This window comes from Panthera leo, chromosome F3, assembly GCF_018350215.1.
Source record: "Panthera leo isolate Ple1 chromosome F3, P.leo_Ple1_pat1.1, whole genome shotgun sequence".
Taxonomy (NCBI): Eukaryota; Metazoa; Chordata; class Mammalia; order Carnivora; family Felidae; genus Panthera; species Panthera leo.
In genome coordinates, this window is record NC_056696.1 from 45,429,197 (window position 1) to 45,442,094 (window position 12,898).

At 34.5% G+C, this 12,898-nt stretch overlaps 1 protein-coding gene across 3 annotated transcripts in view; it reads left to right on the forward strand.

The window, feature by feature from the left end:
* KCNT2 (potassium sodium-activated channel subfamily T member 2) overlaps positions 1-12,898 on the forward strand; it is a 359,890-nt gene that overhangs the window by 301,684 nt on the left and 45,308 nt on the right. For all 3 annotated transcript variants that reach the window (XM_042925448.1, XM_042925450.1, XM_042925449.1), the window contains 3 exons: positions 2,140-2,241; positions 6,418-6,501; positions 7,396-7,524. In XM_042925448.1, the coding sequence (XP_042781382.1) occupies positions 2,140-2,241; positions 6,418-6,501; positions 7,396-7,524 (315 nt within the window). The remainder of the gene's footprint in view (positions 1-2,139; positions 2,242-6,417; positions 6,502-7,395; positions 7,525-12,898) is intronic.

Below are 12,898 nucleotides of genomic sequence, written 5' to 3' on the forward strand. Positions count from 1 at the left end.
CAACTTCTTCTTTGTCTAGAGGAAAGAAATTGTGGAATGTATTCTCATCAAGATGGAATGAGTTACTTGAGCTCTTACTTTTTTATGTAACTTAAAAATTAGTAGGACTCAAAAATTTTATTATAGGATCTTCAGTGTTTTTTCTCCACTATAAGGGAAGTTAATACTAAAAAAGAGAGTAAATCACAAATGCAGAATTGTTCACATACACAGAAGGGCAGCACCCCTCGATAAGGAAGTGTTTTCTGAGTGTGTAAAGCATAATAACCATTTAGAGAATGAGGAGGATTTTCAGAGCTGACATTAAGAACAGTGAATTCTCTAAGATGAGAATATTATCCACTGTGAGGTAGAATCTTAATCTGGGGAAGGAATTTTCGTATCTCATCAGACAGCCAATCTGACTCATCAATATCCATGCTGGGAAGAACTGAGAAGTCATCTCCAAACCACCTACACGTACTGTTCAAACTAAGCGTTCTCGACACCTTGCCTCCTAAATTAGAGAATATACTAGGATGTAATGGACACAGACAAAAATTGGGGCACCACTTGCTTATTTTTCCTTTTGCCCTCTCCCTACAATCTCAAGTGAGGATATTCTTACAGTCTAGACAGTCTTCTCAACCAGATGGATGGGATGAATGTGGTGTAATAACTCGTGTCACTACTTGGAAGGGTCTCATCTGTCCAAGAGCCTCATCTGTCCTCTTGGACAGACCTCATTTGTTTGTCCAGGGGAAGCCCAGGGGTCAAATCACCCTCATGCCTTCACAATAAGCAAGGGCAGTAGTCCTCTTTCATTCTTTGAGCAGTAGTCTTTTGCACACAGTCTTCAAATCGGGGTATGGGAGGCTCTCCTTCCCTTCCTCCAGATTTGCTACTTTGGAAATGGGAGCTTACTTCCTTTGCCTTAAACGCCAAAGTTAACATTGTCATTTGATCATAGCTAAGATATGAGTTTTTTATTTGCTTAGCTGTATCTATTTTTTCCAAGGAAAGGTGGCAGAAACCAGCATTTTTGAGATTACTGTTGGCTAAGTAAAAGATAACTTCCGTTCTTAAGAAGCCCCTTACAATCTTACACAAGCATTTGCTCTCATGTCTTCATTTATTAAGGGAAGTTAATTGCAACAAAATTTTTCAAAAGAAACTCCCATACACTGTGATACACACACACACACATAATACACACACACACAGTTTCTTTTCTTTCTTTCTTTCTTTCTTTCTTTCTTTCTTTCTTTCTTTCTTTCTCTTCTTCTTCTTTTTCTTCTTCTTCTTCTTCTTCTTCTTCTTCTTCTTCTTCTTCTTCTTCTTCTTCTTCTTCTCCTCCTCCTCCTCCTCCTCCTCCTCCTCCTCCTCCTCCTCCTTTTTGGCATTTAAAGAACTTAGCTGCAGTTTGGTGTGGCTGGGCACAACTTAAAGGTATTTAGAGAAATGAAAACTCAGATGACAGAAAGTTGGAAACCCCTGGATGTGGTGGCTCCTACCTGCCTATTTTTGTGTCCTCACTTAGGAGAATATCCAAAAGCAAAGCTTCCAGGTGTTATGATACTTTATGTGGTTTTAGGGTTTTTTTTTTTTTTTGCATTTTATTAAGTCCTTTATTGTGTTTGTTCTTTTTATTATATTACCTCAAGTCTTTTGCAGAAATATATATGAAGAGTAAATATTTTTAACCTAGAGAACAAACTGGTGGTTACCAGAGGACAGGTGGGTGGGGGATGGGTGAAACAGGTGATGGAGACTAAGGAGGGCATTTGTGATGAGCACCCAGTGTCTAAGTAAGTGTTGAATCACTAAATTCTGCACCTGAAACCAATATTACACTGTATGTTAACTAACTGGAATTTAAATAAAAATTTGAAAGAGTAAACACGTGTTTAATATATGAGAGGATTAACCTTCCTTAATTATTGGGTACTTTAACTGGTGAAGAAAACTTGGTCATGAAAAATAAAGGGACGTATTAAAAATGCAGTTATATACACTTACCACAATGTGTGAAGTCATGTACATTTGTAGCCACCAACCGTTTAATGAAAATATCTTCTTCACATGTATCAGGAAAACATAAGCAGAAAAACGTAAAATATAGAATCCTCACACATTTTTCCATTTCAAATTTCTGAACAGAAAGAACGAGAGAAAGGTTCTAATTTGGCCTTTATGTTTCGACTTCCTTTTGCTGCTGGGAGGGTGTTCAGCATCAGTATGTTGGACACACTTCTGTATCAGGTATGTGGTGTTTCCTTCTTTTCTCTCTATCATATTTATCCTAATCTCACTTAGATTTTATTAAATGAATAATCCCTCTAGTGTTTCTCATGCAGCTGTTACCTTAAGATTGGTTTTGGAAGTAATTCAGTGTTTTATTTTGTGTGGTTCATGACAAATGTGCCTGTGAAATATTTTGTAAGAAAAACACTATTTTTCAGAATAATCTATGAAATAATTTTTAGTCATTCTTTAGCATCAGTGTCCTACAGTGTTTACTGTGACATTTTAATACATTTTGCCTATTACTCTCAGCATATTACCACACTAAAAAAAAGAAGCTAAGAAAAAAATGATTATAGTAAAAAAAAGACACCCTTCTTCATAATGCACACTTTTTGGAAATAAGACACCAAATTGATGTCAATAAACTGATAAACCAAGGATGTTTTAAATATCCATTAATTATTGCATACCTTAGAAAATATATTAAAAAGATTTTGCAACATCTAAAACACATTTAGTTTGTTCCTGAACACCAAAGTTAATGTTGTCATTTGATCATAGCTAAGATATTTAGAGATGTTATTTTACACCAATATATTTTAATCTTTTTTTAAGGCTACCAGAAACTGAACAGCAGTAATATTTCATATTCTCTGACTCAAGTAATCAGACAATTTATAAATGTTTCTATTAAGAGAAAAAAGGTATTCATGGAGCTTTAAATTACTTGATAGCTTTAATCTCAAATTACGTATTCAAACATTTTGTTGTGCTATTTTCTTTTTGATTATGTATTTTATGTACCCTCTTTTGCAATGCTTGACTGAATAAACTAATCTGAAGATAGTTAGAGCTGGCCTTCGGGCTAATTATGCCCCTGAATATGCCTCTAGCAATGTCACAAACCATCTGCTTATGCCAGATGAGTCCAGGAACAAATGCAACAGAGGAGAATAAACACTCCTATTCACCCTGAAGTTTCCAGACACATTATCTGGGCACTCCAAGAGGGGGACCTCCACCCCCACACACCATTCCCACACATATACTTCTGATCTCTTAAGGGATTGAAGAGCAATCCTGAAACTGAAGATTTTATGTCACTAGCAGTCAAATGGTGGATGTCATTATGCACCCATGTTTTTTAGATTTCTTAGCCCTGGTATCTTATGTTTCAATAAAATCTCACTAGAAAGGCTAATATATGGGGTAAATAGAAGGGAAACTGTTCTATAGAAGTGGAAAGCAGTGGTTATTTCTTTCTCTTCATTTATACCTTATTTTTTTTTGTTGTTATAAATACAAATGTAGGAAGTTGGTGTTTTCTGAAGCTAGCGCCGAAAGCGTGAACTAGAACAATAATTTTCAAAGTAGTAACTGTCTATTTAGCTTTGCCTGACATCAGACAAGATATGTTATGTTTCATTTTTCAGATAGGTAAAGAGTAGTCATTTATGGGTTAAAAAAGATATTAGAAATTATAAGTAAATTTCTAAAATTATATAACAAACATGCGTGTATTCTTAAGATATATACTAAATGCCATCTAATTTTTTTGGTTAATGATTTGAACCCATCCTCTTGAGGATAAATGTTTATATTATGTATTTAAGAACTATTATTAATGACTAGAATTGTACAGTGATTTACTATTAATGTAATTCTATTCTAGACATAATATCATTTGCTTCCTCAAAGAAAACTCTGATATAGGCAGTATTATCAATCACAGTAGAGGAGACACAAGGGCTCAGAAAGATAAATTATCCCATGGTTAGTGTGAACCCGCATCTTCAGACCATGCACATCTCATTTGATTACTCACAACCTCATCCCTGTGGTAAATGAGTCCATATTTGTATAGTGTTTGAGTTTCTTGTGGTACTTTTTTTTTTTTTTTTAACTTACCAGAAGGTTGTTTTTCTTTATTAATATCTTCTCAGTCATCCTTTTTCTCCTTCCCACTTGAAACACAGATCACTTGTACATTTTTAATAGTTTTCTTAATTTTTCTCTTTGTGGACCTGGAAAACAAATGATTAAAAAATAAGTACTAATGGGGCTCCTGGGTGGCTCAGTCTGTTAAGCGTCCAACTCTTGGTCTCAACTCAGGTCTTGATCTCAGCATCATGAGTTCCAGCCTCATGTTGGGCTCTGTGCTGTGTGTGAAGACTACTTAAAAAAATAAGTATTATCTGCGGAGGCGTCAGGGAGGGGTGGGGGAGAAAAAAGTATTATCGAAAATAAAATTAAATAGATACTAAAGGAAACTGAAAAAAGATTCTTCTGTGATTGAATTATATGAGATTGAATGCATGGATTTTGTGATATCAGGTGGGACTGTCCCTTTTTGGCTCATTCCTACCTCTTGTCTTTGACCTGATGACGTTACAGGACAAATGATCTCTGGATAAGGAATACTTCAGCGACAAACACAGTGAACAAATTAGCTGTATTACCACATCTGACTCAAAAATAATTTATAACGGGGGCGCCTGGGTGGCTCAGTCGGTTGAGTGTCCGACTTCAGCTCAGGTCATGATCTCGCGGTTTGTGAGTTCGAGCCCCGTGTCAGGCTGTGTGCTGACAGCTCAGAGCCTGGAGCCTGCTTCGGATTCTGTGTCTCCCTGTCTCTCTGCCCCTTCTATGCTCATGCTCTGTCTCTCTCTGTCTCTCAATAATAAATAAACATTAAAAAAAATGATTTATAATGGTTATTTGCCAAATCCTCAGTTTACTCTCTTTTCCATGAGCGCTTTCAATTTCCTTGGAAAATAGTTTTAAGTAGTTGAGAATGTATTTATTTTATTTTTTTTAAACATAATTTATTGTTGGGACGCCTGGGTGGCTCAGTCGGTTGGGCATCCGACTTCAGCTCAGGTCATGATCTCACAGTCTGTGAGTTCGAGCCCCGCATTGGGTTCTGTGCTGACAGCTCGGAGCCTGGAGCCTGCTGCAGATTCTGTGTCTCCCTCTCTCTCTGCCCCTCCCCTGCTCATGCTTAGTCTCTCTCTGTCTCAAAAATAAATAAAAACATTAAAAAATTTTTAAATATAATTTATTGTCAAATTGGTTTCCATACAACACCCAGTGCTCATCCCAAGTGCCCTCCTCCATGCCCATCACCCACTTTCCCCTCTCGCCCACCCCCTCATCAACCCTCAGTTTGTTCTTGAGAATGTGTTTTAAAAGTCCTCTTTAGCACACACACTGAGTTATGAGTGAAGTTGGACAGTGCTTGTCACCACTGCTCTTGATAACTACAAGAACACTAACACACCTTAAAACCAAACTGCCATTTCTTTGGCCTGAGATAAGGGAATGGATGTGTTTCCTTATGTGCTCGTTTAAGTGGGAGGGTTTAGTTTTCTGATGCTTGCTGTTGGTAAAAAGTACTGGACAAAGTAGTCTAGTAAATGTATTTAAAAGGTATTATACCTTTAAAAAAAGTCTTTGCTATGCAAAATAACTAGACAATTATTTAATCTTTTCATTTTTTTTAACACTTGAAGATCAAATTCAAGACAGTCATTTTATATAGTTTATGAAATAATTACATGGCATGGTGAAAATGTACTAGTATTGGTTGAAAGTTTTTCTTTTCACTCAGAGCTAAGAATAAATTGAAGAAGTTGGAAGCATTGTTAACTTAATGCTCTGTTGAGTAGTATTCTAGCAACATATCAAAATATATGCTACCATTTCAAATAGTTTGATGATGATATTTAATGCTAAAATATTAATCATTAATAATTAGACCTACTGAAATATTAGAAATTTATTCTATTAGCAAGGAGCTTAGTCCCAAAGAAACCCTTTGGAATTATCCCCTTGCAAATTTTAGTTTTCAAGGTTGTTTTTTTTTTTTTTAATATTCTCTATTTTTTTTAACTCATAGTTTTTTGGTATTGAAAATCTAAAAACACTTTTATCATGACTGATAGCATACATAAAGTTTAAGCATATCAGGATACTCTATAAAACAATCATTCCCCATATTTCTTTATGGACATCTTAACTGTACCTGTGTATTTAAGACACTGACAGGATAGATTTTTATTTCCTTTTTTGTGGGGGCTTAATGATGTGTTATGGGAAGTAACCTTTTGCTGGTTAATGGTAAGATGTTCTCACTGAGCTATTCTGTACATTTCATACACATAATAAATACATATTTTGTTTATATTGCAGTCATTTGTAAAGGATTATATGATTTCTATCACCAGACTTCTGTTGGGATTGGATACTACACCAGGATCAGGGTTTCTTTGCTCTGTAAGTTAATATTTGCTGGAATAGAAGATTGTTCTAAGAGATGTTTCTGAAATCCATCTGTGGTATAGTTTGGCTAACTCATATATGTCACTTTTTTCCTCTAATATGTGCTCAAAGAATATCATCATAGTTTTTTTTAATTCTTTAAAAAATTTTCGGGGAAACATTATTTTAAGTTAATAATCATGAAAATAGCAATTCTATACAAAATTCAGAACCAGTGTCTTTTTTTTCTAGCTGGCATTTGAGACAGTTTCTGACATGACGTTTAACCCCTTAGTTTTAAAAATGAGTCCACTGTATCCTGGCGTATTCAGTGAAGTGACTGGCCAACTATTAAGATTTTTGATGAGTGAAGAATGACTAGTACTTAATTATGCCTTCTGTCTGGGAGTCCCGTACTCATTCTGCTACACCTTTTTCTCATTATGAGAGTTATTAGGACTTTGGATGGACAGTTTCTTTTTGTGCTGGAGTGTGTTTTGCACTTGTAGCATTTGTAACATTGGCAGACCCTGCCTGCTAAACTTTAGTGGCAGCCTGTAATCATTGCAACATTCACAAAGTCTACACGTGTTGTAACATCTCCCAGTGAACTAACAGTGACTGCTGTCTACCAATATTGAACTAATACAATGTGACTACTGTCTACTCTGTTGAACTAATATAATGTCCTGCTGCCACAAATTGAGTGGTTGGTCTTCTGAAGTTTGAGGAACCCCAGGGATAAGCTGAAGTGAAATGCTATGACTAAGTTCAATACATGGATAAGCACTTATGAATGTCACTTTGAGATTTCAAAGTTTTAATGAATTCTACATTTAAAAAGTGAAAACCAACCACTGTATTTTTACTTTTTTGATGTAATATGTAAATGATTCGTATATCTTATAGATGAAAATCACTGAGGATGACCTATGGATCAGAACTTATGCCAGACTTTACCAGAAGTTGTGCTCTTCTACTGGAGATGTTCCCATTGGGATCTACAGGACTGAGTCCCAGAAACTTACTACATCTGAGGTTTGGAAATACCAAAATATTTCATTTTAATGATTAGCCTGATTAAATATAGCCATTTCTAATCTTGGAAATGGATTTCTAAAAAAAAAATGTCATAGAAAGTGACAAAGAATGCTTTCTGGACATATAGTGTCATCTCAGAGGCAAAAACTTAAATATTTGTTTAAGTAAACTATGTCAGATTTTCGCAAAACATTGTTGGCTAAGGGGCTATTCTAGAGTTTATGAACTTTGGGTTCTGAATGCCTTTTGTGGATCTAAGATTTTGCATGTCTAGATTGTCAGGTAGCAAATTAATTTTAAGTAACCTTCTGACACATAAGAGAGCTTCTCAGGGCAAGCAATCTAGCTTTCTAATATACTGCTCATTTCATATACACACATTTGGAAGGAAGTAAATTGAAGTTAGTAAGCGTTGAAACTCACATTTTTCAAACTCTAGATAAAGACTACTCTGAAGCCAAGATAAAACCCTTCAGGAGTAGTACCAGACCTTCCCAGAGGAAAGCTCAGTCATTTTAAAAGCAAAATAGAATCTGTTAATATAGAACAAAATTTCTGATGGCCTCATACAGCTGAAAACATATTCACACTGATCTGGCCCCATAATGTTGTTCTAAATAATTTTTAAATCCTTGGTAAAACATGCACTTTAAAATTTTTTTTTTTTTAATATTTATTCTTGAGACAGAGACGGAGCGTGAACAGGGGAGGGTCAGAGAGAGAGGGAGACACAGAATCTGAAACAGGCTCCAGGCTCTGAGCTGTCAGCACAGAGCCCCGACGTGGGGCTCGAACCCACCAACTGTGAGATCATGACCTGAGCCAAAGTCAGACGCTTAACCGACTGAGCCACCCAGGCGCCCCATAGCATGCACTTTTTAAATTATATTCTTTTATGAAATAAAAATTTTGGATAAATGTACTATTCTACCAATATTTATAAAATTACTTAATATAAATATTTTGAAATATTTTTTCTTGAAATATTCTTGAAATATTTTTCTTCTCAAATACCTTAAAGGTATTTGAAATTTTGGTTAGCCATATTTATTTCTGGTCTTATGCAAAATTAACTCAACTGTGAGGCTCAGATCAGTTATATGCATTTTAGTAATCCATGCAGCCATTTTACCAGTTTGTGTTAAAATCAGTGAATCCATATATATGTGTGTTATATATATATATATATATATATATATATATATCTATATCTCCATATATATATATTCATATATATATTCATATATATATATGAAGATATATATATATAAAGAGCTTTATGAGTAAAAGAGTAGATTTTTGTTTATTTGATAAAATTTGTGATTTGACATTTAAAAAAGTAATATTGAGGGCAGCAGGAAATAGTTCAGTTTTTCTTAGGTGTTTTCTGCCACTTTCACTGTAGATCAGGAGTGCTAAAAGGAACTTTATTGCCATCTCTGCTATTTGTAAGATAGTTTAGCCAGATAGTCCTAAAATTTTAAGAATACTGGATCCAAAAAAATTATTATTTGATTAAAAACCTTTAATAGAAGACAAGTGCTTTCACACCTAAGCAATTAACCATTTCTTATTTGAACTTGGTAAATATAAAGGAAATTTACATTCAACAGAGAATTATCATGCTCTTATCTTACATATAGGCTTTGTCAATTTGAATGTAGTAAATTCTGCCCTTGGTCAAGTTCATATTCAGGTCATTTTATATTATTAAGGGACTTTGTTGTATTCTGTTTACATTATATGTAGAGAAGGGATCATAGAGTATTTATATTGCCATGAAGCAGCATTTAACACTACATTTTGGTCAGTTCTTCCCATCACAAAAAAGATCACTTTATTAAAATGTTTATAAATCCCCAAAGCTCTAGCTTATATGGAAAACATATATTCTTGGGGAAATAAAAGGAAACTGAGTTAAATAAAGATGATACCCCTTGTCTTCCTTTATTGAATTCAACTCATCTTTTGGAACATATATTTTTGCCTATTGTATAAAAATTGAGGCAACTTAAATAATTAAAGATAAAAATAAAGCCATCAAGATTTTTTGACAACAAAATATATTAATAGAGGCCGAGAAATGAATGTTATTCTACATCTAAAATGAACTTAGTGCCACAGCTGAGCCAGAATTCTACTTTTACTTTCCTGGCAAGTAAGGCAAAAATAGAACTGTTGAATTATATAGTAATTATAGTCTGATTCATGAAAAGATAAAAATTAATCTTGAGAAACATTGGTTATTAAAAGAACACATATAATATAAGCTTTCTTATTTAAAAGGTTTTAGATAACATGAAGAAGAGTATCTATCTTCAATCATAGTTTTGTAAGATGCAAAGTGCCATTGAAGTGCATATCTTTTAAATTAATCTTTTATTTATTTTTAAAGGGACATCAAGTAAATAATAACTCAGTAAAGAGTTGGATTGGATTTTGTGTGAAGAGGGAAACTTTTTTTCCTGACCATACAAAAACAAAGAATAAGACCTTAGCATCTCTGATGAGATGAAAGAGTGACTCATACATTCCACCATCTTTCTCAAATACCAGATGGTTCAAGAAAAGTCACGTTAGAATTCAAATGATTTACCTTTGCCTCAAATACGAAGGTTGTCTTACTTTAACTGAAGAAAGACACCAGATTTCAGGAGGTAGAAACTTCATTTAATAATTAGAATTGAAGAGTCTAACGTAGTCTTTTCGGATAGCTGTCAGATCCCCATTCCCCTTGACAGTTTAGATAGCCGTATTACTGTCCCTCACTCCACACTGGCAAAGATTGAAGATTGTTTCAGTGGAGAGATGACACAGATATTGTGGACTGGGAGACACTAGGCATAGTTGAGGGCAGTGATACACACTAAATTCAGGGAGCTTAGTGCAAGATACATTTTGTATAGTGTACCCATCAGCAGTAGGTTAGAAGAGTCTTCCCTAGGGAATCTGACCAAGCCAAGTGAACAGCCTAAAGATGTAGACATGGGATATTCAATAATCCAGTGATCACCATGAAACTCAATAAAAAGTGTTTCACTAGGAGCTTTCAATAAATGTTATCAGTCCCCTACTCTTAAATACGAGTAGACAACTAAAAATTCCATATGTCAAGAAATAGAATGAAACTCAAAGGCACCAAAATAAACAAACATGAAGAAAAAATTATGTAGGAAGGATAGATCATTGAAGAAGAAGACAATTTCAAAGCACAAAATGAAGACTTACATTCCTCAGTATTTACCTAAGACAAATGAAAATACATCCATGCAAAGATTTGCAATTTGCATATGAATGTTCTCAGAAGCATTGTTCATAATAGCCAAAATTTGGAAACAACCTAAATGTCCATCAACTAGTAAACAGATAAACAAAATGTATATCCATACAACAGAATACTATTTATCAATAAAAAGAAACTACTTATATGTACTGTTACTTTGATGAATTCAAAAATATTATGATAGGGATACCTGGGTGGCTCAGTCAGTTAAGCATCTGACTCTTGATTTCAGCTCAGGTCACGATGTCATAGTTGGTGGGTTTGAGCCCCATGTCGGGCTCTGTGCTGATAGCTCAGAGCCCGGAGTCTGCCTCAGATTCTGTGTCTCCCTCTCTCTCTGCCCAACCCCCCCTGCTCACTTGCTCTGTCTCTCTCTCTCTCTCTCTCTCTCTCTCTCTCAAAAATAAATAAACATTAAAATAAATAAATGTTTAAAAAATATGTTAAGAAGGCAGACACAAAAAACACATATAGTATGATTTCTTGTTTATGAAATGTCATAAAAAGTGAATGTATGCAGACAGGAAGCAGATTAATAATTGCCTAAAGCAGGGTGAGGTGGAGGAAATGGGGAACCAGTTAATGAACATGATGGGGTTTATTGGGGTATTGGAAATATCCTGAAACTCACTTATGGTCATGGTTTTACAACTTGGTAGATTTACTAAAATATCTGAATTTTACATTTGAAAATTATCTATGTCAAATATATATTATTAGTAAAGTTATATATTGAAAAGTGATCACTAATATTAGAAAGATAAGATATTGCAAGGATGAAAGATGAACAGGAAACTAAATTTTTAAAAGAATATTTAGGAAAGAAGAAAACCTTGGGAACTGAAAATGTAATACCAGAGATAAAAAAGTTCATATCATAAAGTTGAAGAAATCACCAGGAAATTAGAACAAAATTTCAAAAATGGAAACAGTAAAGAAAAGATAAAATTAGAGGACTAGTCCAGGAGGTCTAAGATCTGAATGATAAGACTTCCATACAGAGGAGATGCGGGAAAATTGAAGAAATATCAGTGTAATAACTTAAGAATAATCCCAGGATAGAAGTGTGTTAATTTTCAAATCAGAAGGGTCATCAAGTGCCCACTATAATGAATTAAAATGAATTCACATCAAGACTCAGCAGCATAAAATTTCAGAATATTAAAGGAAAGAAGATTCAGGAGGAGAGCAAGGGGTAGGTCACATGCAAACTATACTTGGGATTTTTCAACAGCATCTCCGTAAGCCAAAAGACAATGGAACAGTGCCTTCAAGATGTTGAGGGAATGTTTCCAACTAGTTCTAGTTCCAATTCTGAACTAGAATTCTATATTCAGCCAAACCTTTCAGACTTGTGGAAAGGTAGGATAAATCATATTTTAGCATTGTCTTCAAAAACATTCTTCCCATGGCTGCTTTCTAAGGAAACTACTCCCACCAAAAGAAATGAATGCACTGAGAAAGGAATCATGGTATGGAAGAAACCAGACATTTTGTAGAATCCAGGCAACAAATATGAGGCTAAGGAAATCCCTCACCAGGGTTGCAGTGAAAAGACCACTAGGCATAAGAGCAACCTGGAGTGGGTCAGAAGGTTTCAGAGAGATTTCTTCAGGAAGATGAAATCTACAGAATACCTTATATATCTCAATATCTTACAGAAAGATTAGACAATTGCCAAAGACCTTAGGATATATTAAGTACATACATAATTAAACAGTTAATAAAAATAAGACAGTTATTAACTATAGGAATACAGTATTACTACTGACAAAAAAAATTATGCAGGAAATCAATAGTAATCACATTTCCTGTATAGCTCATCTGTAAATTGCATTTAGTCATAGTATGCCCTCAACTTTGATCTGACCAAAATTATATTTGAACAATTTTGAAATGATGGGAGATGGCAAAGGTACTCGAATAAGTGGAAAAGATTAATTCCTCTCCCTTCAGAGTATGAAGTGAATAGATGAAAGCAGAGGCTGAAAAAAAAAAAATTATCAGGCGTGCTATATAGAAACAGAAATCTACATATCCAGCTAAAAGACATAAAAGCAGATGAACTCTAAGGAAATAAAAGTGATG